Source organism: Manis javanica, chromosome 1, assembly GCF_040802235.1.
Source record: "Manis javanica isolate MJ-LG chromosome 1, MJ_LKY, whole genome shotgun sequence".
NCBI classification, from domain to species: Eukaryota; Metazoa; Chordata; class Mammalia; order Pholidota; family Manidae; genus Manis; species Manis javanica.
Genome location: NC_133156.1, coordinates 125,277,279 through 125,302,260, shown reverse-complemented (window position 1 = coordinate 125,302,260; position 24,982 = coordinate 125,277,279). Strand labels below are relative to the sequence as shown.

At 40.5% G+C, this 24,982-nt stretch overlaps 1 protein-coding gene across 10 annotated transcripts in view; it reads left to right on the top strand.

Annotated features, from left to right (window-relative positions):
* The window catches only part of NPR3 (natriuretic peptide receptor 3), a 74,645-nt gene that overhangs the window by 8,027 nt on the left and 41,636 nt on the right, over positions 1–24,982 (top strand). For all 10 annotated transcript variants that reach the window (XR_012131696.1, XR_012131695.1, XM_037001875.2 and 7 more), the window contains exons 2-3: positions 3,236–3,358; positions 12,474–12,640. Coding sequence is in view for 8 of the 10 variants with exons in the window: in XM_037001875.2 (XP_036857770.2) it covers positions 3,236–3,358; positions 12,474–12,640 (290 nt within the window). In the remaining 2 variants the exon portion in view is untranslated. The remainder of the gene's footprint in view (positions 1–3,235; positions 3,359–12,473; positions 12,641–24,982) is intronic.

Here is a 24,982-nt window from a genome sequence, read left to right as displayed (position 1 = left end):
GATGAAAAGCCTATCCAGAAACTTTGGATCATGCAACCATTCCCCTTTTGAGAAGTTTAACAGTTCGACCAAAAGAAATGAATACTTATATATTTAAATATACTTAAATACAGCAGAAATGGTCTTAATTGTCCTCCACTTAAGCAGCCGCAGGATTAGCTAATGCTTTTTTTCTCTGCAACTGTGTTGACTGTTAGTGAATCTGGTAGTTGTATACTTGTCCTGAGTATGCCACACGCTTCTCACATTGGTCCATATACTTCCCAGAGTTGTCCCCAAATCTGTTTATGCCAGTTGTGCTTATTATCGTAAGTATGAAATTTAATATTATATAAACTGTTGAAACATGAGTAGGAAGAGAAAGCTATTTCAGTGAAAACTATTTAAAACTTTCTGATAGATTGTATAAAGACAAGTTGCTAAAAATACATGCTGCTGAATGAGGCATGAATGAAACAGCCATAAGGGATTACTGAATGTCCTACAAGGCTAGGAGGATGCTGCATTCTGACTGTCTGGCCAGTGTCTTCAAGTGCTTGCTCCAACTTAAACTGGATGATGATGTGCCTTATTGGTTTGTTTTCTGCAAGAAGAACAACAGCCCACTTGTGAACTTGGAAGTTAGGGTTTCCTTTGGAGAGCTGAACTACATGATCATCCCCAAATGGACGAGATCTGAGAGATCTGAAATAATTGGTCTGCTCAGATAGACACAATGTCGATCTGGGTCATCTTGCTCATTCCAAGCAGGTACTGACATTTTAAGAAAGAATGTGTCTGTCAGAGGGGTTGATCTTGGTGGTGATGGGGATAGAGAGAAGGAGATTTTTACAGGCCTGTAAAAACAGAAAAAGAAGTGAATGAGAGGCCAGTGTTGGACAGAGCCCATCCAGGGCTCAGGGAAGGTTGTGCTCCAGCCTGAGGACCTTTTGGTTTGGTACTGGGCCAGGTATAACTCGTAGATGGTTGCTTAGGGTTATCAAGTCTTGAAGCCTTTGGACATCTGAATTCTCCAGCTGACCCCGTGGTTCTGATTTCATCCTCACTAACAGCCTACTGTTTAGAATTTGGCTCCTTAGCATGCCCAGGTACATGGTGACACAAACATGTTCACAACCATTCTGGTCCTCATTGAAATTAAGTAATCTGCATTTCAGATTATCTAAAAATATCTGAGCTGGGTTACTGGGACTCTAGCCCCAAGCAATGACTCTCATCTTTATGTGTTGACAGAATCAGGGTCTGGGTCTGAGTTGTAGACCCTGACTCTGGACTTTGATCAATGGATCAAAAAATAATGAGAGCTGCTGGTTGACAGTCAGCTAGAGCCTCGCAGCACCTTCTGGAGATGCCACTCCTTGAATCCACACTCTTTAAACTTGTCCTGTCTCAAGTCTGGCAGGTGTGTGTGGCATTATGACTCTCTTATTATTTAAGGGGCTAGAATCAAATTGGAGCTAAGCCAAGGGTCTAGGTCACAATGAAGAATGAGAAATCTTTTTGAAAGCTTCCTTACAGGGGCATCTTGGAATCTGACTACTTATTCCAAATATATATTTCCAGGCACAAACACCACCTACTCCCACATTTGTAGATCTTTAGGAGTTTGTATTGTTTTAAACACTTGTTCTCCAGAGATTTTAGCCTGTAAATGGAGCCCTTCTGTAGTAAGAAATGTCAGAGTCATGATCTGACCCTGAATCAACATGTGCGGTAAATGAAATATCCACAGCACCTAACACTGTGTGCGGGTTGCCAAGGCAACTATGGCACAGCCTGAAGTTTGTTTCAGGTCTTCCAGCACCCAGACTTTTACAAAGAACGTACGCATCTCCGAGGGCCGGTGTGCATGGTGGCAAGGCAGTTTCAGCACCCCCGCCTCTCCAGGTCTGTCTGCTCGGTGTGTGTGGCTCAACAGTGTCATGGGGCTGGGCCATCAGTGATGATCAAACTAACTGATAATGGCCAGGCCTCCACTTCACTCGAGCCTGTTGTAGCTCTTAGGGGGCAGGCAGCAATATTGTGGAGCTGCTTAAAGCCTCTCACATCCACAGTGTGGATAAAAGTGGAAGGAACACGAGGAGGGTCTTGGAACCTTAACTCTTTCGTATATTTTCTCAAACTGTTGAGAAAAATGTTTCAAAGTTCAGACAGCAGAAAGCCTATGTCATTTGCTGCGTCCTCTGACTGGCCACGTGAACGTTCTCCCTAGAACTGTTCAGTCTGCTTTTTCAGGAGAATGTATTTACCATGCTATTAAGTATAAAAAGCAGTTGACACTATTCAGTGGTTTATATTTTATATTGGGAAAATCTGGTGATTTATTTGCAGTACTTGTTTAAACTCTATTTTGAAATGTTACACTTTTGGAAAAGACATAAGAAAGTACAAAAAGCCTCTGTACAGCCTTCATCCAGATCTTTACCAGTTGTTGACATCTTGCCACTCAGCCTTGACCATTGCAGATCTCCCCTCCCCTTCCCTTCCCTTTCTTTTCTCTCCAAGCATACACACACACACTACAATCTTTTTATGAACCATTTGAGAAGTAAATGCAACTATCACCTTCCTTTACCCCTAAATATTTAAGTATGCATTACCTAAAAACAGGACCAGTCACTTATATAACCACTGTGTAATTAACAAAAGCAAGAACTTTAACACAAATGCAGTACTATTACCTGATCTACAGACCTTATTCAGATTTCTCCAGTTGTGTCAGTAATGCCTTATCTATAGCAAAACTTGTATTACTATTTTTTAAGGTCCAGGATCCAGTCCAGGATCACACATTGTATTTAGTTTTTTGCTCTGCTAAATCTCTTTCGGTCTAGAAGATTTCCTCAGGCTGTCTTTGTTATTCATGAAATGAACCATTTTAAAGAGCACAGGCCAACTATTCTACAGAATGTCCCCCAGGCTGGGTTTTCGGCCGCTCTCCTGGTTAGATTCAAGTTGCCCGTATTGATGTTTTTGGGCCCCCGTGAGCCTGTTGCTATGGATGATGATGTTGGCTCCCAGCACTTGGTGATGGTGCCATCCGCTAGCTCTCTGCACTATTATATAAGTGAAGTCACTGTTCTTTCTCTTTGTAATTAATAAATGATTTGTGAGGGGATGCTTCAGGACCACATAAACACCCTGTTCCTTGTCAAACGTCCGCCGCTGGTTTGGGCATCCCCGCCGCCCCCCACGAAGGGGCATCTCATGCGTGTTTCTGTTCCTCCCTCCCCAGTGGTGATCATGTGCGCGAGCAGCGCCACCATCCGCGGCATCATGCTGGCAGCGCACCGGCTAGGGATGACCAGCGGGGACTACGCCTTCTTCAACATCGAGCTCTTCAACAGCTCTTCCTACGGTAACTCTCTTCTGGTTTCCCCTTCCTCTGCTCAGGCGTCAGATGCGGTTGTAAGAAAGAGCCAATAATTTGTGTTGCCTCCATAATTTGATTTCTGTAAATAGGGTTTTAGAAAATTGTAGTTCTGAACACTCCAAGGACTTCTTGTAACTTCTCAAGTGTGTCTTCTCTGAGAACTCAGACAAAAAGATACCAGGCACCTGCGCGTGGAGGAACTTGTCTGGGAGTGCACGTGGCTCGCCCAGTGCTCCAGACTATTATACATCCAGGCCCCGAGACCCCTCCCCAGTGTCTTTGGACTGCCACGATGGGCTTTTGGAATAATTTTAGTGGGCTTTGGGCAGAATGTTTAATAGAATAAACTATTTTATAGTTCTAGTTCTAGAATAGACTAGAACGTATAATGTAACAGCATAGAACATGTTAAAGTGTGTCACATGTTGACTTATGTACTGTTTCATAAAATTTTTATTTTAGCAATATAACTGTAGTTTTATATGTATATATTTATGCATGTGACACATATGTTTGTAATGGGCCACAATGTGAAATAAATAAAATAACTATTACTGTAAATTGAAGTTTGAAAGCCACAGCTCCCAGCCTCCCTTCCTTCCAGATTATTGGCCTTTAAGCCTTTCATATATAGAAGTTTGAGATCCACCAACATATATGGTAAAGAGCATGTAGTTTCTTAAAATGAATCTGGGGAAGTTTCAGGGTTGCTTTGATGGATGATGTTTAAGGAGGCCACCAAGATCATAGGTACAAAACATTTTCCCCCAAATGTGGTTGGAGCTGTTTCTGAAGTAGGTGCTGTAGAGGGATGGAACATTTTCTTAAATAGGGCACATCAGCTGCTCCAAACTGCAGTTATAGGGAACTGTAAGTGTGTTTACCACAAATAGCATGTTTATGCGGAGCTCCACTTCCTAGTTTTTGCTGTCGAGATACAGTTAGATGGGATCTAAACCTTGAAGCATACACCTCAGGGTCCTCCTCTGATATCCTGGATTACTTAAGCAGTAGATCATTGTGCATACACAGATAATAAGACACACTTCTCACTGGGGTAAAGAGAAGTTGGTGAAACAAAAGTAGCCACTGCTTCCTGTAATGGATAAGATTGGAGATTTGAGGCTTGCAGGATAAGCATCCCATTTTTCCTCCTTGCTGCCATGATGGTCTTTCCCCCTCTCTTTGCACAAGCAGGGTGGTGGTTTCATTTCTTGACCCAAGATCAGAATGTAATTGTATTATTGACTGTAGTATTGAATTCACTGAGCTAGTGGTAGAGACTGATGAAAAATAAAGAACACTTATTCTGAGTTTTCCAAGTTGGCAACTGCAGATGTGGAATTTGAAGGCAATGCATGTGAATGCACATTATAAATGGGCAAGTGCAATGCAAATATGTGGAATTACAATGAAAAACAGTGTGATTCCTTTAATCCACAGGTAAAGCTTGTGTTACTTTTTCTTGCTTATTATAATATGTGAATATTACAGAAAATGTAGGAAACATTGAAAATCACAGGGAAGAAAGAAAACAAATTACCTTATTTTTGCAGCTCAGCTAAAAGGACATTGATAATACTTAGAAATATGTACATCTTGTCTATTTTATAAAACAAATATTATAAAAAAATTTTTTTCAATGGAATGATCACACCATTTAGAGTATGGCTACACAGTTTTTTATAATGTTGAAGTGCCATCTTACTTAAGTCTCCTATTTTCCTCTTTTTCAATATTTATGTTGTTCCCAAGTTTTTACTATTAAGAACAATGCTATATTGAATAGCCTTGTGTGTGCTTGCATGAGTGTACACACACACACACACACACACACACACACACTCACATATTTGTATACATGTATATTATCTGTAAGATAAATTTCTTGAAATAGAATTTCTGGGTCAAAGGTCATGTGCATTTCAGTTTTCATAGACATCGATTGCCACATTTTCCTCTAAAAAGGTTTACCAATTACACTTCCGCCAACAATGTATGAGGTTGTCTGTTTGTAATTTACATCCTTGCATCATCTAAGTTTTGAATTATTTTATTTGAATTTCTTTTTATGTCCGTAAGCAGAGTTTTGCATTTTTATTTGTTTCTGTTCTGTACCATTCTTCTTAGTTCATTCTTAGATGTTTGATGTTTTATGGGTATTATTATGATCATAATCTTTTCCCACTACATTTTTTAACTGTAGCTATATAGAAAAGTAATGAGTTTTTTATTTTACAGGAATTCCGCATATTGAATCCTCCATTCTAATAGTTTTTATAATAATTTTAAATAGTGATAACAGTTTTTCCTCCATTTTGATAGTTGAATATATTCTTTTTCTTTTCTTATTATATTGGCAAGAGCCTCCAGAATATTACATAATAATGGTGATACTTTGTAACTGCTGACTTCTTTTACTGGAGTAGATTATTAAAGTATGCTTTTGCTCTTGATTATTAAGTATGGTTTTAAAAATCAGAAATGAGTGATGAATACATTTGACTCATTCTTTTAATAAGAATTCTTTCCTAATATTGAGCCATTGTGGTATTGGAATTAATACTTTATCATTGTGGGTTTTTTAGATGTATTGCTGATTTTAAGTTTTTAGTGGTTTATTTAGGAGTTTTGAGTCTCCATTCTTGAATGAACAGTAGTTTTCTTGCCTTGAGGTGGATTGCCAGATTTTAAAATCAGGTTTATATTAGCTTGATAAAATTAATTGGGACACTTTCCATTGTTTTTGTGCTCTAGAACAGTTTATATACCATAAGAATATTCCTTGAAAGATGGAAACAATTCAACTCTGTATCTGGACCTAACTTCTTTTTAGAGGTAATTTTTGAAAAACTTAAAAAAAATTTAGTTTGAAATAATTTTAGATTTATAGAAAACTTGCAAAAATAATATCTTTTACTCAGATTCCTCTAATTTAACAATTTAAATAATCATAGGATAATTATCAAAATAAGAAAATTAACATTGGTCATAATACTACTAACTAAACTATGACTTGTTTAAAATTTACCAATTTTCCTCCTAATTTTCTTTCTCTGTTCCATGATCCAATCCATTTAGTTGTATCTCCTAAATCTCCTCCAATCTATGTCATTTCCTCAATCTTTCTTTGTCTTTCATGACCTGACACTTTATTTTTATTATGTTATTTTGCAGAATGTCTCTCACATTGGATATATCTGGTATTTTCACATGATAAGGTTAAATTGATAATTTTTTGACAAAAATACTACAAAAATGATGTCGTATCCTTCTCACTGAATAATTTTAGTGCACATAATCATATATATATATATATGTGCCTTGTTGGTAATTTTAGGGTTTTTTCAAACTTATTTTTCTGTGAGTTCAGTTTTTCTGCTTCTTGAAAATTTAATTGCATAGAGTTGTGCAGTGTGTTCTTATACAATCTACAAAGTAACTTTGGTGTTTCCTGCTTAGGTTCCCTTTCTTTTACCATTCACAGCATGGTGGTTCAGGCTTTGCACTCTGGTGTCAGTCTGCCTGAGAGGCTGTGCCACATACTTGCTCTTGGCAAAATGACTTGACCCTGCCCTCCGCTGCAAGCCTTCATTTCTTCCTATGATTATAATGGCATCAGGCTAAGTAACAAATAAGGAGTGTATATGAGATACATAGCAAACTCCTTGGAACATGAGTGTTTAATAAATGTTAGTTATATTTATCATTAGTCCTGGTTTGACAATTACATACAGCACTTGAAAATGCTAAGTTAAGTTTGTACATTTTTCTATGGTGCAGTTTTATAGACAGATTTAGGGCAATATATTCTGTTACCAAGTTAACCAATTTCTATCTAATACATCCTAATGACCGTAGGTGCATTAGGAATGACATCTGCATGCAAATAAACAAGACTCCTAACTATAGTGATTTAAGCAAATGTAGAAGTTAACTCTCTCACCTGTAAGAAGTCCAAAAGTGGGCAGTTCAGGGCAGGGATGGTAATTCCATGATGACATCAGGGAATCCCAGTTTATTCTTGTTTCTCTGCTCCCTCAATCTTAGGGAATGGCATCCTTCCTCAAGATCACAAGATAGTGGCAAGGGCTCCAGGGATTATGTCTTAATTCCAGGCAAGACAAAGAGGGAAAGATGAGAGGCCAAAAGATTCTCTCAGTTGACTCAGTTCCATTTGAAGGACTCTCTGGAAGCCCCACTCATTAACTTCTGCTTATATATTACTTGCTACCCCTCATTTTGAGGGAGGCCAGGGAATGTTTGCTTTTAGTTGGACTCTCTGCTACCCTAAATCAATTTAGGAATCTGTTACTAAGGAAGAAAGGAGAATGTATGTAGGGAGGTTAACTGTGCATGTTTGCTGCAGACCCTGAAGCACATTTTCTCTTCAGAGCAGAAGCAGTAAACAGAATCTTAAGGCAGACAGAGTGTCCTTCAAGGTTCTGGTGTCCATCATCAGTAAAGGGCCTCCTCTGAGATCTTGTGCCTAAGAATCAGAATGTATTCATGAAAAGTTTTTAAAAGTCTTACTGTCTCCATGCTTTTCTCACACCAATCTCTACACCACTTCTAGAATAAGTGTCTGTTTTAATTATATTTACTTGATATTGGATTTTAAAAAAAAGCATATTGGTAGTGTGTCCATATTTACTAATTACTAGATTGTTTAGTCTTGGTGAGTATGCAAAACCATTCCCAGATCTGCCCAAATTATATTGTTACAGGAGTTTAGAATGTATTACAGGGGTATTCAGGTGATGGAAATAAGATCAGAGAGGTAGGTTCAAAAAAATTGAGAAAGAAGATGATACATACTGCCCTGCAGAGTTTTTAATACACCTGCTGGTATTCTCATGTGTTGGCATTATCTTCTTTGGATGTAAGTTAGGTGGAAAGTTAGTTGGGGGAGCCTGTCCAAGGCTATTGAGATTATTGTCAGAGGTTATGAGCCATAGTGCTCTGCAGCCCGCCCAGGTGGACCCCAGGCATTCACTTCTTGGGCATGTTCTGTGACGTCCCGGCCAGTGTTCAGCCCACAGTTGTGAACCCTTACTGTGTGCTGGGTCCCTGGTAAGTACAGAGAGCTGCAGGGTGACACAGTCTTCCCGTGGGGGTACCCCTGACTGCACCATGTCCCTGGCTGCAGCATTGCTGAACGCAGGGCGTGGTGCCAGGCAGGTTATTTCCTCTCTCACGAATATTCTGTACCCTTTTCACTCTAAGTGCCAGCCCTGGACTCCACAATGACAAAACAAAGCAAATTCTCTTTCCCTTCTTCCTGAAACAATTGCAAAGAATCACTTTCTCTGCCCTGCTTTTCCCTAGCAGACTTCCTTCTCCTCTACTTATTCCCTTGTTCAGGACCATTGTAAAAACATGGCATTAGTATTCACCACTCCTCTGAGTGTGCTACCCTCAAGGTCACCAAGGGCCTCCTCATTACCAAAGCCATTAGCCTTCCTTCAGACCATGCCTCTATGCCTCTCAGGCAGCGCTCTGCCCATTGGAGCTTTCTGTGATGCTAGTTACATTCTGTTCTGTGTTCCCTAATATGGAGGCCAGTAGCCACACTTGGCTGTTGAGTACTTGAAATATGGCAAGTACCACTGAGGAACTGGATTTTTAATTTTGTGTAATTGTATTTAATTTAAATTTAAAAAGTCACACATGTTGCTAGTGGTTACTATATTAAACAGCATGGCTCTGGAGCATTCTATATTGTTCCCATCCATTTCTTTATGGAAACCCTTTTTCTTAGTTTTGGTGGCACCACATTCTTGCAGGTCTCTGCCATCTCCTCTGTGTCTCTCTTAGCCCTCCTGGGCGCTAAAAACCGCCTCCCCGAGGGTCTGTGCTCGCCCCTTCTCCCTTCTCTTTCTGCACTCTCTTCTTATCTAAGCCATATGGAAATGACATCCAGCACCCCAGGCCTCACTCCTCCTTCGGCCTTCAGACCACTATTTCCAACGCCAGCCGGCTGTTGTTACCTGTGCATTCTGTGGTTAGTCACCTTGGGCTGACTGTGACCCTCACTGAAATCACTATCGCTTCCATGCCCACCTAACCTTTCCTCCCCCGCCCAGCTCTGTTCTTCCCTCTAATGAACCTGCTTTCCTTTCCCCTTTGGCGTCACTGATGACGCACCTCCCTCTCTGTTGTCCCTTACTCCCTAACTCTCGTACAGTCCTGAGATTCCTCTTGCGCTGTCCACTGCTTTCATTCTCAAGGGCTCTCCCCTTTTTTATGATTATAAAAGCAGTAAATATTTATTGTTGAAAATATACTAAGTTCTGTAAAACACATTTCTAGAGAGAATGCCTATGATTCTAACCACCCGAGAACCATGTTTAATTTTGGGGGGGTGTGACTTCCCACATATAACCTCTTGTAACCTCTTGCCTGGATTACGGTGGCTGTGAACCCTCAGTGTCTCCCCACTCTAATCCACTGCTATTTCCCAATGCATGATTCTGATCATGTCATTCTTCTGTTCCGCTCATAAATCTCCAGAGGCACCCAGTTGTCTACTGAATTAAATTTGTCCCCACTCATGGGGCGTCATGCCAGGCTGCCCTCTGCTTTCTCAGCATTCAGCATTCCCAGTGTGGGAGATGTTACTGACACATCCCAGTAAGAAACACCCACAAAACCAGAAAGTCATAGTATCCATTATGGGTGTGACTAGATACCTATTTGTGTGGCTTAAATGTATTAAGCACTGTTGTTTCCATTCTTCTTCTAGCAAACAAAACTCGAGTTATTACTGTTTAGATTGTGGTGACAGATTTTTCATCCTGGATTTAACTTCTTTCAAAATAAAAGAGAAATGTTTCCCATTTTAGTAACTGAGACAGTCGCTGTTTCCAGGTCTGTGTCATTTCTAATTAAGCAGCATAAAACCCTAGAGGGTTAAGTATTTCCTTTCTATGCCCCTGGAGAGAACTCTTTCCCAGAGCTGAGAAGCCGTGACCCTTTTTGCCTAAGCATCATCACTCCTGCTGAGTCTTGATACTGTGAGTCAATTATAAATGAATCAGTAAATATTGGTTCCATGTTTATAAGAAATGGTCTTGAGATGAAGATGGTGTGGACATTCTTAGAATTTGGAGTCTCCCTGGGAAAAGGATTTAGCTTCTTAACAAAGGCCAGCTGGTCTGTGTCTTGCGCCCCCTGCTGGGATTACCCTGGCTGATGGCAGACGGGGGCAGCAACCTAGGTCTCTGCACGTAGAGCTGCTGCTCATGGTGTGACCTCCTCAGCGTTTGGGAGGTTTCCTGTGGGAGGAGGAGGACTTTCTCAAGTTTTGTTTGATGGCTTGAAATTTAATCTTGTGTTTGTTGTGAACAGATCTAGTCCTTAATGAATTCTGTCCTCAGCTTTGCCTTGCTTATCTTTTAACAGCTCCCTGGAATATAGTATCCCATTAATAAATGGTTGCTTTTATTAGGGTTATGATTATACAGATGCCTCCACAAACAAATTCTTTGTCCCTGCCTTTGCTCATGCTGCAGACCCAGGTTCCCAGCTGCCTGCTGGATGTCATGCACATTTGCACCGTTGCCCAAGGCAGAGGCTCTGCCAAGATGCCTTTCCATCCTCCTCTCCTTCTGTTAAAATCCTATTCACACGTTAGGACCAGGCTGATGCCTCCTCCTCACCTGAAAGCTTCCCCCACTGGAGCTTATTGCCTCTTCCTCTGTACTCGGCATTGTGTCTCTATACCCTCCCTCTCCCGTGGGAAGCCAACTGTTACCCTGTAATCACTTCACTTGCTTATATGTTGGTCTTTAAATCCCTCTCTTGAAGGTGGGGGAGACTGTGCAAGATGTTTATAATACCCCTGTGGCGGCTTTCACAGAACCAAACATGTGGCACATGGCTAACTGATGTTTGTCTGATTTAAGCTATGATAGAAATTCCAAAGCCACCAGCTCTTTAGTGAACTTTTTCTGTAAGAGTAGAGTGAGTGCCACGGGGCCCTGGCCACACAATCAGGGGCAGCCTCCCTGCCCAGCTGTGGGCTCCTGGTGTCTGCCGCAGACGGGAGGCTTGGGGCAAACGAATGGCCTTGGTGTTGGACTCCAGCAGGCAGAATTCCTGTATTTCCAGAGATCTCCAGGCAACATAATATTAACTCAGAGAAACCAGAGTTTATTGCCAAAAGTTAAAGGTCTGTATTTCCTTCTGGGGCCTTGTAGGTCCCATGTTTTCTCGAACAATGAGATAATAAAGAGGGCAGTAATGGTTCTTATCCATGTAATTTGTCTTTGATTTTATGAAAGAGAGGGCTGTGAAGAGGGGCACCCAGCTTCTCAATGCCTCAGTTTCCTCATCTGTACAATAGGATAATGGTACCCAAATCTCAGAGTCTTGTGAGGATTAAATGAGTTTATGCATATAAAGTGCTCAATAAATAGAGCTTTTATTATATGTGTTCAATAAATATTAGCAATTTTTATTTTATGACGATTGATGCACTGATGAACACATGTCCAATAAATAATGTTTGTGATGTTGTCAGCACTAGAGCAATAGAAATCTCATGTTCACCTAAACTACTTTCACTATGAAGAGATTCCAGAAGTATTTCAGGAAATATAAATAATCTCAAACTTTTCCTTTTAACAGTTCCAACTTTATCATACTTGTGCACATCTGTTGTCACACATAAGCATTCCTGCCATTCCACATAACATCACGTTTATTGTATCACAGTGACACTCAGTTGACCTCCACAGTTGAGTGTAGGTATTAAAAAGTGAGTGTGAATGGAAGGGAATGAAAACTGGCTTCTTTCTGCAGTGCTGCAATTCTTCTTTGGGACCGAAATCATAGTTACATGGTTATTAGAAGGCAATTCACTCCATGGTGCTTTTCTTTCTCTCTCCCATTTCAAAGGAATGCGTGTTGAAAGGGCTTCCTTCTCCTCTGAGGATCTTGATTTTGGTCACTTTTGCACCCAAGTGCAAAACTATGACAATACCTCTTGCCCAGGCTGCCAAAAGTAACATGCAGAGACACATGGCAGTTGAAAAGGGAGAATGGCCCCTTTATGGTGACTGCCTCGGAATTATAAATATTTTGATTTCTCCCTTAGGAGATGGCTCGTGGAGGAGAGGAGACAAACATGACTTTGAAGCTAAGCAAGCGTACTCATCCCTCCAAACAATCACCCTACTGAGGACAGTGAAACCTGAGTTCGAGAAGTTTTCCATGGAGGTGAAAAGTTCTGTTGAGAAGCAAGGGCTCAATGAGGAGGATTACGTAAGTCTTGATGATGAGCCTAGACCTTCAGCATCCTGAAAACAGTCTCCTAATTAAATCAGAGGTGACAAAGCGTCCCATTCTGAACCATTCAGAAATTCCTAGGTGCATGTCTGAATGCCACTAAGCTTTCTGTGTATTTCTTTCCTGCCAGTTTTCCTCCTGCCTCTCCCTGCTCCCTGGCGCCTCCATCAGCCCCACCCTTCGCTTAGGCTTTCCCAGCTGCTGCAGGAAAGAAAATTGCTTTTTGTGGGTACTTGTGGTAATGCTGAGCAGATGTCTGTAGACTTCCATTGCCTATTGGACCAGGAGTGTGTTGGGGGAGAAGATGGATGAAGGAATGCCAAAGATTTGCATGCCCAGTTTTTCCAAAGCTTGGTGGCAGGAGGTATGTGGGGTTTCAGAAGGCACTTTGTTTTGGCAGTCTGTCTTGGCTTCATGGCAGTCCGCTGCTCTGTCTTGTGGCGGAGTTGCTGCCCCCATCGTAAGCTGTTTCCTCCTCAGATATTCCCGAGCTTCCCACTCCGTTAGTGCTGCTGCTCCTGACGCATTTTCCGCGTGTGGACTAGCGTTGGCAGCTAGGCCAGGCTGAGGACTGAGCAGAGGAACTCGTCTGAGAGCTGGCCCGGAGGATGGTTGGCCCCCCTCACATGGTGCCGTCGTTTTGCTGCCTCTGGCCCGTTTTGCTGTGTGGCCCCTCAAACCTTTGTGTCACTCCTGCAGCTTCTTTCTCAGAGCAGGGTGAGCAGTGGGCCTCTCCAGCTGGTTGGGTAGCTGTGCTAGTTTTCAAAACTGTTCACTCCATAGTGTCCAAAGTAGAAAAGGAGCACCTTCTGAAGGACAGGTATATTGTCCTTGGATTGTCCCTGCCCAAGATGGAAAATGACCATCCTCATAAGATATGGCCACTTCCGAATAGGGCCTCTCTCAGATTCTTTACCTGAAGTACTGCAGAGGATGGGCATTGGGCCTCAGACCACCTGCCTTTGGAGCCTGAATCTAGCACTTCCCAGCTGTGCCAGCTGGGGCATTATGCAGTCTTGTTGATCCATACTGGGAGCATGACAGATAATCTATCTGAAGCATTTAGCACTGTCCCTGTCAAACTTCAGTTCACTGTACCCATCACAGGCTCTTCAGCCCCTGCTATTGACCTCAGATCCAGCAACTTTGGTGGGCTCTTTTACTAGTTCTAAAATTTACCACGCGTTTTCTAACCAGTCACATGGCCTGCCAAGAGTGACAATTTTGTTTCTTTTCAATTTTTCTCCTACATTTGCTTAATTAAAAGTTATACTTAGTGTAATTACATACAATTAATAAGATTAAAACAATGGCACTGGCTAGGATCCCAACACTGTGTTGAATAAGTGGGCATTCTTTTTTTTATACAGTCTTAGGCTGGTTTCAAATACACAACACAGGTGGTTCAAAAGTTACCCATACTATCAAATCCTCACCCCCTCCAGGTGGCGGTCACCAGCCATCAAGGTAGTAAGATGGTACAGACTCGTTAACTGTATCCTCCATGTTGTACTCCTGTCCCCGTGACCAACCTACATTTTGATTGTGAATTATTGTTCCCCTTTACCCCCCTTCACGCTCCCCCATAAGTGGGCATTCTTGCCTTGTTCTTAACATTAATATACAGATTTTGTATCTTTTCATATCAACATTTAAATATGCTGTTTATTGTGAGGTTTTTGGGGGACTATTAGAATATGGAAGTTTCCTTTTATTACTTGTTGGTAAAGTTTTGTTTTGTTTTGGCAAAACTACACCTTTTATTAGGATAACAGAAACAAAAATAGCACCACAAGCACTAAAGTTTATATAACGTTGGTCAGGGAAAGGCTCTGCACACAGGTCTTCATTTAGGCATTATTAATTGTATCATAGCCCTGACTCTATGTCATATATGTTAATATCCTACTCATTGTATTAGCATGTTGGTGGCACCCTTGGAAAGGCTATGATCTCAAAATGCAAAGATCTGAAACTTCAAAATTTTTATAAGGCTATACTGAAACATTGGAAGAATGGAGTGACTTTTATGCTCTTTTTAAAATTGACTGTTTTATTGAGATAATTGCAGGTTTACATGCAGTTTTAAGATGCAATATAGAGATCATTTGTATGCATTGCCCAGATTCCCCCAATGGTAACGTTTTGGAAAGTTATATACAAGATTATCTTTCAGATATTGAAACTGATTCAATGCACTGATCTTATACTTTGTGTATGTATGTGTGTGTGCCCCTGTGTATTAAGTTCTAGTTTATTAACTGTGTAGGTTGTGTGTTTGAATTTTACAAAATGCCTTTGATATGTCTGTTTTTATAATCAAATGCTTTTTTCTTTATTCTTTTATAACTTTATGAGTTACACTACCAGATTTTTCCTTTTTTCTGGTTTTATTGAAATATAATTGACACATAACATTGTGTAAGTTTAAGGTGTACTCATAATGAGTTGATATGTGTATATATTGCCAAATTATTAACACAGTAAGTTAACATCCATCACCTCACATAGTTAAAACATTTTTTTTCCTTGTAATGAGAAGTTTTAAGATCTACTCTTTTAGCAATTTTCAAATATGCAATAGAGTATTGTTAACTATGTTCATTATGCTGTGGATCCTACACAGGACTTACTTATCTTAAAACTGGAAGTTTGTACATTTTCACTACTAGGTTTTCAAATTTTAATCATCTCTGTACTTCTGGCATAGGGGATCTCTCTCTTCTGGTCTCTGCCTCAAGATTTTGAGCTTCTTTATTTCCCAGATCATATTTTGGAAACTAAAATTATGGTTGAACCTATACATGTTTGCTAAGGTAGAACTTTCCAGGCTGGCTCATATCCAAAGCTATTGGCAGCCAGGAGCTTAGCATCTCTGGGTCAAATGTTGAGCCCTGTTTTTCACTCATCTGTGGTGGGTGATCGGGTAGGAACATGTGTGGGGTGATAGAATATAGGGCTGCTTAGGTCTGGGCTGTCACTGGGCTGTGGGTGTTACATATACTGTAATGGTATAGCTACTGGTGCAGGTGTCTTATGGCAGAGTCTCCACCATTCTTATGGGTAACTTAATAATATTTTTGAAAGTACATTTATCTTCTTACTAGTGAACCTGGTGGAAGCCTATTCCATTCTCATACATCATGTTTTAATAGGGTCCAGTAGCCACCACTAGAGACAGAATAGACTAATGGTTAAGTATGCAGGCTTGGAATTTCATATTCTTATCTTGTGTTCTTATTTTGGGCACATTTCTGAAATTCTGTACCTTAGTTTACTAGAAATAATAATTTTTAACTGACAAGGCTGTTGTATAATATAGGACTGTATATAAATAATATTTAACATAATGCCAGGCACTTAGTGTATATAATGGATGGTAGCTATTATTTCTCTTCTGTTTCTTATACCTCAGACCAGTGTATCTGATGCTCCTGCATGCTTAATGTACCTAGTACTCCTATACACCCTTCAGATCTTAACTCAGATCCACCTTCTCAGGGAGGTGTTTGCTGACACTCCAGACTACCTTGTGGCACTCTGCCCTTTTCCATCACAGCTCGCTTCTCAGATTGTGATCATACACATATGTGTGGGATTTTTCTAAGTAACTTTGGCCTCTTCTACCACACTGCAAATTCTGAGAGAGCAGGAACCATGTCTGTTTCTGCTTACTCTTGTATCCTCTTACTGCTTGGCACATAGGAAGCAGTCAATGACAGTAAGCTATTATTGTTTTAGTTATAAGTGAACCAGAGGACCTCTAATCCAACTCACTCAGTGGTGGAAACTGGGGGCCAGGGAGGTGGGGCAGCCTTTCCAAATGTAACCAGTATACTGAAATCAGTGCAGTGTTGGTTGGTGATTGAGTCCTGTGCCTTGACCTTCTCAGGTACACAAAGCCAGTTTCATTTATATGTGGGAGATGGTCTTAGGGGATTGTAATGGGTTTTCACAGTGGGGGTTCTGAGATCTTCTGGGAGTCATCAGTTAGAAGTTAAAGAGGTCCTCCAGTGTCAGTGGGACCACAGTGTGGCTCAGACAAGTGGTGGCCGAGTGCCTGCCTGGCCTTCTCTGGTGGTTTTTATTAGGTTGCCCACATGTGCAGTAGCTTTCACTCGAGGGTGTCTTAATGGAGGTGTTTGGCCTTTGCCATGCAAGTGGTTCCAATTCTAGAGCAATGGTATTTGGTTTCAGAATGCGTTGTATGGTGGCCAATCCAAGGTTAGTTCCATTCCCTGACTCCAGGTTCAGTGACTCATTTTTTCCACTACATCAGTCTGACCCTTTCAATAACAATGTGCTCAATGTGGGGGCAAACCCATGACCTGAAGATTAAGTGTCTCAGGCCTTGCAAGTGAGCCTGGCAGGCAATGCAAGCTGAAATGCTTCCTTCATTTCCCTGTACCCTACCTTCCCAAATACACACCTTTAAGATATCAGTTTCTCTTTACTCTTTCTTACACTTGACAGAGTCTGGCTAAGACTGTCTTCTCTGCATCTGTAGTGATCTGCTTCCCCTGTTTTCTTCTGAAGTGCAAACCATCATTTCTTAGATAATCAGGTGCTGTTATTGAGTGCCCCAGGGAACATGGCAGTGAGCTAGATCCTGGACTGTGCAGTGGTCCCATCTGGGATGGGATCCTCATCACCTAAAAATATTTCAGTGGGTTTATAAATTTCCATGGCCATGAGCTCTGAGAGCCCAGAAGAGTTGCATTCCTATTCCAGCTATGAATATAAAACATCATGCACCTCAGTGTACAACATTCTGACATGCTGATGGTACTCGCAGAAGATTGGACAGTTGATTTTGTACTGACCAAATGTGTTATAGAAAATATCTGTGTTTCTAGAGAAATGAAATCAAACACAGTGGAGTGGTTTCACTCAGTCCTTTAGTGGGAAGCTTCTTCCAAATTCATCCAAGTTTCTATGACCTCTTTATGTGGATGAGAGTTTCCTGACTCTTAGCATACATTAACTGTTTATAATTACTCTTTAAAATTTTGTGTGTAAGTGGACATGTGTATATTTTTGGAGAGAAGAGCCAATGCATGTCATCTGATTCTTAATGGGGTTAGTGTCAAAGAAGGTAAGAATCATTGAACTAGACCATGGCTAGTCAGCTTACCATTTGCCTGGTTATTGTTCCAAGCCTTATTCATTCGTATGTGTACAGGGATACCACTGAGGTATATAACCCTTAGAAGAAAATGAAGAAACACCTAAATCCCTAATATTTCTTAATCTTACATTCTAAAACCATGAAGATGAAAGATACTAATTCATTTATTAATTCATTCATTCTGCTAGGGAGTGAATCCAGTCTTTCCAGTTCCCAGTGTTTTCACATTACGTCTTTAAGAGGCAGACTTAAATTTATCCCTGCTACTATTTCTCAGTTTAGGCTGAGCCAATGTTGGAGACATCTTCCCCTGCTGGCAGCCTCTCTGACTTCTCAGTCCTGTAAATCCCACTCTTGGCCTTACCCCATTTTCCCTATTGTGTTTAGTACTTGTGAGACCCATTCACTGGCTGTTCCTTTAACAATTGGCCCTGCCCTTGGGTGAAGCTCACTTTTTTTCCCTAATGTTGTTTAAATCAAAATAATATATGACTTTCTAGATTGAATACAATGAATGAAAAAAGACCATATTGAACTAAAAATGAATTCTTTAAAAAATTAATTTAAAAAATTAATTCATACTGTAAGAGTTATAGACAAACATGAGTCTCCTGTTCTACTCTTGTTCACTCTTAATTCCCAATCCTCAGTGCTTTTTTTTTATTTTGGTATCATTAATTTACAATTACATGAGGAACATTATGTTTATTTTACACCCCCATCACCAAGTCCCCCCCACATACCCCATTACAGTCTCTGTCCATCAGGGTAGTAAGATGCTATAGAGTCACTACTTGTCTTCTCTGTGTTGCACACCCCTTCCTGTGCCCTGCCCCCCCCACTATACATGCTAATCATAATGCCCCCTTTCTTTTTTCTCCCCCTTTATCCCTCTCTTCCCACCCATCCTCCCCAGTCTCTTTCTCTTTGGTAACTATTAGTCCATTCTTTGGTTCTGTGATTCTGCTGCTGTTTTGCTCCTTCAGTTTTTTCTTTGTTCTTATACTCCACAGATAAGTGAAATCATTTGATACTTGTCTTTCTCTACCTGGCCATTTCACTGAGCATAATACCCTCTAGCTCCATCCATGTTGTTGCAAATGGTAGTATTTGTTTTCTTCTTATGGCTGAATAATATTCCATTGTGTATATGTACCACCTCTTCTTTATCCATTCATCTACTGATGGACACTTAGCTTGCTTCCAATTCTTGGCTACTGTAAACAGTGCTGTGATAAACATAGGGGTGCATATGTCTTTTTGAAACTGGGCTGCTGCATTCTTAGGGTAAATTCCTAGGAGTGGAATTCCTGGGTCAAATGGTATTTCTATTTTGAGCTTTTTGAGGAACTTCCATACCACTTTCCACAGTGGTTGAACTAATTTACATTCCCACCAGCAGTGTAGGAGGGTTCCCCTTTCTCCACAATGTCACCAACATTTGTTGTTGTTTGTCTTTTGGATGGTGGCAATCTTTACTGGTGTGAGGTGATATTTCATCATAGTTTTAATTTGCATTTCTCTGATGACTAGTGATGTGGAGCATCTTTTCATGTGTCTATTGGCCATCTGAATTTCTTCTTTGGAGAACTGTCTGTTCAGCTCCTCTGACCATTTTTTTTTATTGGATTATTTGCTTTTTGTTTGTTGAGGTGCATGAGCTCTTTATGTATTTTGGATGTCAACCCTTTATAGGATCTGTCATTTATGAATATATTCTACCACACTCTTAGATGCCTTTTTGTTCTATTGATGGTGTCCTTTGCTGTACAGAATCTTTTCAGCTTGACATAGTCCCACTTGCTCATTTTTGCTTTTGTTTCCCTTGCCCAGGGAGATATGTTCATGAAGACGTTGTTCATGTTTATGTCCAAGAGATTCTTGCCTATGTTTTTTTCTAAGAGTTTTATGATTTCATGACTTATATTCAGGTCTTTGATCCATTTCAAATTTACTTTTGTATATGGGGTTAGACAATGATCTGATTTCATTCTCTTACATGTAGCTGTCCAGTTTTGCCAACACCAGCTGTTGAAGAGGCTGTCATTTCCCTATTGTATGTCCATGGCTCCTTTATCATATATTAACTGATCATATATGTTTGGGTTAATATCTGGACTCTATCCTGTTCCACTGGCCTGTGGGTCTGTTCTTGTGCCAATACCAAATTGTCTTGATTACTTTGGCTTTGTAGTAGAGTTTGAAGTTGGGAAGCAAGATCCCCCCTGCTTTATTCTTCCTTCTCAGGATTGCTTTGGCTATTTGGGGTCTTTTGCGGATTCATATGAATTTTAAAACTATTTGTTCCAGTTCATTGAAGAATGCTGTTGGTATTTTGACAAGATTGCATTGAATCTGTAGATTGCTTCAGGCAGGATGGCCATTTTGACAATATTAGTTCTTCCTAGCCAAGAGCATGGGACGAGTTTCCATTTGTTAGTGTCCTCTTTAATTTCTTTTAAGAGTGTCTTGTCGTTTTCAGGGTATAGGGCTTTCACTTCCTTGGTTAGGTTTATTCATAGGTATTTTATTCTTTTTCATGCAATTGTGAATGGAATTGTTTTCCTAATTTCTTTTTCTGCTGGTTCATTGTTAGTGTATAGGAAAGCAACAGATTTCTGTGTATTATTTTTGTATCCTGCAACTTTGCTGAATTCAGATATTTCTTCTAGTAGTTTGGAGTGGAGTCTTTAGGGTTTTTTATGTACAATATCATGTCATCTGCAAATAGTGATGTTTGACTTCTTCTTTACCAATGTGGATGCCTTCTATTTCTTTGTTTTGTCTGACTGCCATGGCTAGGACCTCCAGAACTATGTTGAATAATAGTGGGAAGAGTGGGCATCCCTGTCTTGTTCCCTATCTTAGAGGAAAGGCTTTCAGCTTCTCACTGTTAAGTATAATGTTGGCTGTGGGTTTGTCATATATGGCTTTTATTATGTTGAGGTACTTGCCCTCTGTACCCATTTTGTTTAGAGTTTTTATCATGAATGGATGTTGAATTTTTTTGAATGCTTTTTCAGCATCTGTGGAGATAATCATGTGGTTTTTGTCCTTCTTTTTGTTGATGTGGTGGATGATATTGATGGATTTTCGAATGTTGTACCATCCTTGCATCCCTGAGATAAATCCCACTCGATCATGGTGTATGATCTCCTTCAGGTATTTTTGAATTTGGTTTGCTAATATTTTGTTGAGTATTTTTGCATCTATGTTCATCAACGTTATTGGTCTGTAATTTTCTTTTTTCTTGGGGTCTTTGCCTGGTTTTGGTATTAGCGTGATGCTGGCTTCATAGAATGAGTTTGGGAGTATTCCCTCCTCTTCTATTTTTTGGAAAACTTTAAGGAGAATGGCTATTATGTCTTCTCTATATGTCTGATAAAATTCTGCAGTAAATCCATCTGGCCCAGGGGTTTTGTTCTTGGGTAGTTTTTGATTACCGATTCAATTTTGTTGCTGGTAATTGGTGTATTTAGATTTCTGTTTCTTCCTTGGTCAGTCTTGGAAGGTTGTATTTTTCTAGGAAGTTGTCCATTTCTTGTAGGTTTTACAGCTTGTTAGCATATAGATTCTCATAGTATTCTCTAATGATTCTTTGTATTTCTGTGGTGTCCGTTGTGATTTTTCCTTTCTCATTTCTGATTCTGTTTTTGTGCACAGATTCTCTTTTTCTCTAAATAAGTCTGGCTAGGGGTTTATCTGTTTTGTTTATTTTCTCAAAGGACCAGCTCTTGGTTTCATTGATTTTTTTCTAGTGTTTTATTTTTCTCAATTTTATTTATTTTGTCTCTGATTTTTATTATGTCCCTCTTTCTGCTGAATTTGGGCCTCATTTGTTCTTCTTTTTCCAATTTCAATAATTGTGACTTTAGACTATTCATTTGGGATTATTCTTCCTTCTTAAAATAGGCCTGGATTGCTATAAGCTTCCCTCTTAGAATTGCCTTCACTGCGTCCCACAGAAGTTGGAGCTTTGCGCTGTTGTTATCGTTTGTCTCCATATATTGCTTGATCTCTATTTTAATTTGGTCACTGGTCCATCGATTATTTAGGAGCATGTTGTTAAGCCTCCATGTCTTGTTTTATTTGTACAATTCTAGTTTTATACCTTTGTGGTCTGAGAAGTTGGTTGGTAGAATTTCAATCTTTTTTAATTTACTGAGGCTCTTTTTGTGGCCTAGTATGTGGTCTATTCTGGAAAATGTTCCATATGCACTTGAGAAGAATGTGTATCCTGCTGCTTTTGGGTATATAGTTCTGTAGATGTCTATTAGGTCCATCTGTTCTAGTGTGTTATTCAGTGCTTCTGTGTCCTTCTTTTCTGTCTGGTGGATCTGTCCTTTGGAGTGAGTGGTGTGTTGAAGTCTTCTAGAAGATTGCATTGCATTCTATTTCCTCCTTTAATTCTGTTAGTATTTCTTTCACATATGTTGGTGCTCCTGTATTGGGTGCATATATATTTATAATGGTTATATCCTCTTGTTGGACTGCCCCCTTTATCATTATATAATGTCCTTCTTTATCTCTTGTGACTTTCTTTGTTTTGAAGTCTATTTTGTCTGATACAAGTATTGTAACACCTGCTTTTTTCTCCCTATTGTTTGCATGAAATATCTTTTTCCATCCCTTGACTTTTATTCTGTGTATGTCTTTGAGTTTGAAATGAGTCTCTTGTAAGGAGCATATAGATGGGTCTTGCTTTTTTATTCACTCTATTACTCTGTGTCTTTTGATTGGTGCATTCAGTCCATTTACATTTAGGGTGATTATTGAAAGATATGTACTTATTGCCATTGCACGCTTTAGATTTATGGTTACCCAAGGTTCAAGGGTAGCTTCTTTACTATCTAATCATCTAACTTAACTCACTTATTAAGCTATTATAAATACAGTCTGACGATTCTTTATTTCTCTCCCTTCTTATTCCTTCTCCTCCATACTTTATATGTTAGGTGTTTTAATCTGTACTCTTTTGTGTTTCCTTTGACTGCTTTTGTGCATAGTTGATTTAATTTTTTGCCTTTAGTTAGCATTTGGTTGGTCTGCTTTCTTTGTGTGATTTTATTTTCTCTGGTGACATCTATTTAGCCTTAGGAGTTCTTCATTTCTAGAGCAATCCCTTTAAAATATCCTGTAGATGTGGTTTGTGGGAGCCAAATTCCCTCAACTTTTGCTTGTCTGGGAATTTTTTAATCACTCCTTCATATTTAAATGATAATCGTGCTGGATACAGTATTCTTGGTTCAAGGCCCTTCTGTTTCATTGCATTAAATATATCATGCCATTCTCTTCTGGCCTGTAAGGTTTCTGTTGAGAAGTCTGATGATAGCCTGATGGGTTTTCCTTTGTAGATGACCTTTTTCCTCTTTCTAGCTGCCTTTAAAACTCTGTCCTTGTCCTTGATCTTTGCCATTTTAATTATTATGTTTCTTGGTGTTGTCCTCCTTGGGTCCCTTCTGTTGGGAGTTCTGTGTGCTCTCGTGGTCTAAGCGACTATTTCCCCCCCCAGTTTGGGGAAGTTTTCAGCAATTATTTCTTCAAATACACTTTCTATCCCTTTCTCTCTCTCTTCTTCTTCTGATACCCCTATAATGTGGATATTGTTCCTTTTTGATTGGTCACACAGTTCTCTTAATATTGTTTCATTCCTGGAGATCCTTTTATCTCTCTCTGCCTCAGCTTCTCTGTGTTCCTGTTCTCTGATTTCTATTCCATTAATGGCCTCTTGCACCTCATCGGGTCCGCTTTTAAGTCCTTCCAGAGATTGCTTTATTTCTGTATTCTCCCTCCCAACTTGATCCTTTAGCTCTTGCATATTTCTCTGCAGTTTCATCAGCATGATTATGACCTATTTTTGAATTCTTTTTCAGGAAGATTGGTTAAATCTTTCTCCCCTGGTCCTCTCTCAGGGGTTGTCTGGGTGGTTCTGGACTGGACCAAATTCTTCTGCTTTTTCATGGCAATAGAGTTAGTCGTAGGCAGGTAGCATGTGTGTTAGAGGGGAAACAAAGTCCCTTCCTGCTTGCTGGTGACCTTGCCCTTCTCTTCTGTCTGTACTGGTTACCTGCACCCCAGGAGCAGGCTCTGGGTTAATTTCCTAAGCTGCGGTGGGCGGGATAGCCCAGAGCTTTGTGGGGAGAGGCAGGCATGCCGGTTTTGCTCTCCTGACAGAGCAGTGCCCCTTCGTGCCTCTGCCTGCTCTGGGCAGCTGTTCGCTAGTGGCGGCCCTGGGTCTGGCCCGGGCGGCTGGGAGGAGGCTCTGGGCAGCTGCTGTATGCACGGCCGCTCCCAGGCTGCTCTGCTGGGGCTGTTCAGGAGGGGGAATCGATGGCAGGCTGTTTATAACCATGAGGGGCTTCGGAGCTGTGCTGCCACCCAGGGTGTTAGGGTGCCTGATATTCCCTGGGATTCCCAGCTGCTGGGCTGAGTGTGCCAGGATGATTCCATCCAGCTGTGAAGCCCCTGTTCCTTTAAGACTTTCAAAAAGCTCGTGCTTTTCTTTTGTCCCAGGAGAGTGGGCTGTGGGGACCCACTTGCAGATTTTACTTTTCCGTTTCCCTAATACCCAGCACACTGTGCAATATGTGTCTGTGCTCCCAGTGCGCATTACTAGGGCTGGGTATTTAGCAGCCCTGGGCTTCCACTCCCTCCCTGCTCTGACTCCTGTCCTCCCACTGGTGAGCTGGGGTGGGGGGAGTGCTCGGGTCCTGCCGGGCCGCGGCTTGTATCTTACCCCCTTCATGAGGTGCTGAGTTCTCGCTGGTGTAGATGTAGCCTGGCTGTTGTACTGTATCCTCTGGTCTCTCTCTTAGGTGTAGTTTTATTTGTTGTATTTTCAAAAATATATATGGTTTTGGGAGGAGATTTCTGCTGCTCTACTCAAGCCACCATCTTCCCCTCTTCCCCCTTAGTGCTTTATTGGCTTTTTCTGCTGTTCCCCTGTATATTTCTAAAATAGCTTATTTATATTGCTGTCCTTATATTAAAATTTGATATTATCTCTTGATTTCCTAAAACAGAAAAAAATTAGCTCCTTTATACACTCTTCCTCTACAAATACTTACTTTTCCTCCCATCCTCTGAATATTTTATAACATATATTTTTAAAGTACATTCACCGAGTGAAATTTGAAGAAAAGCTAAAAACAAACCCCTCCATATTCAGATCCTTTATTATTACAACCATA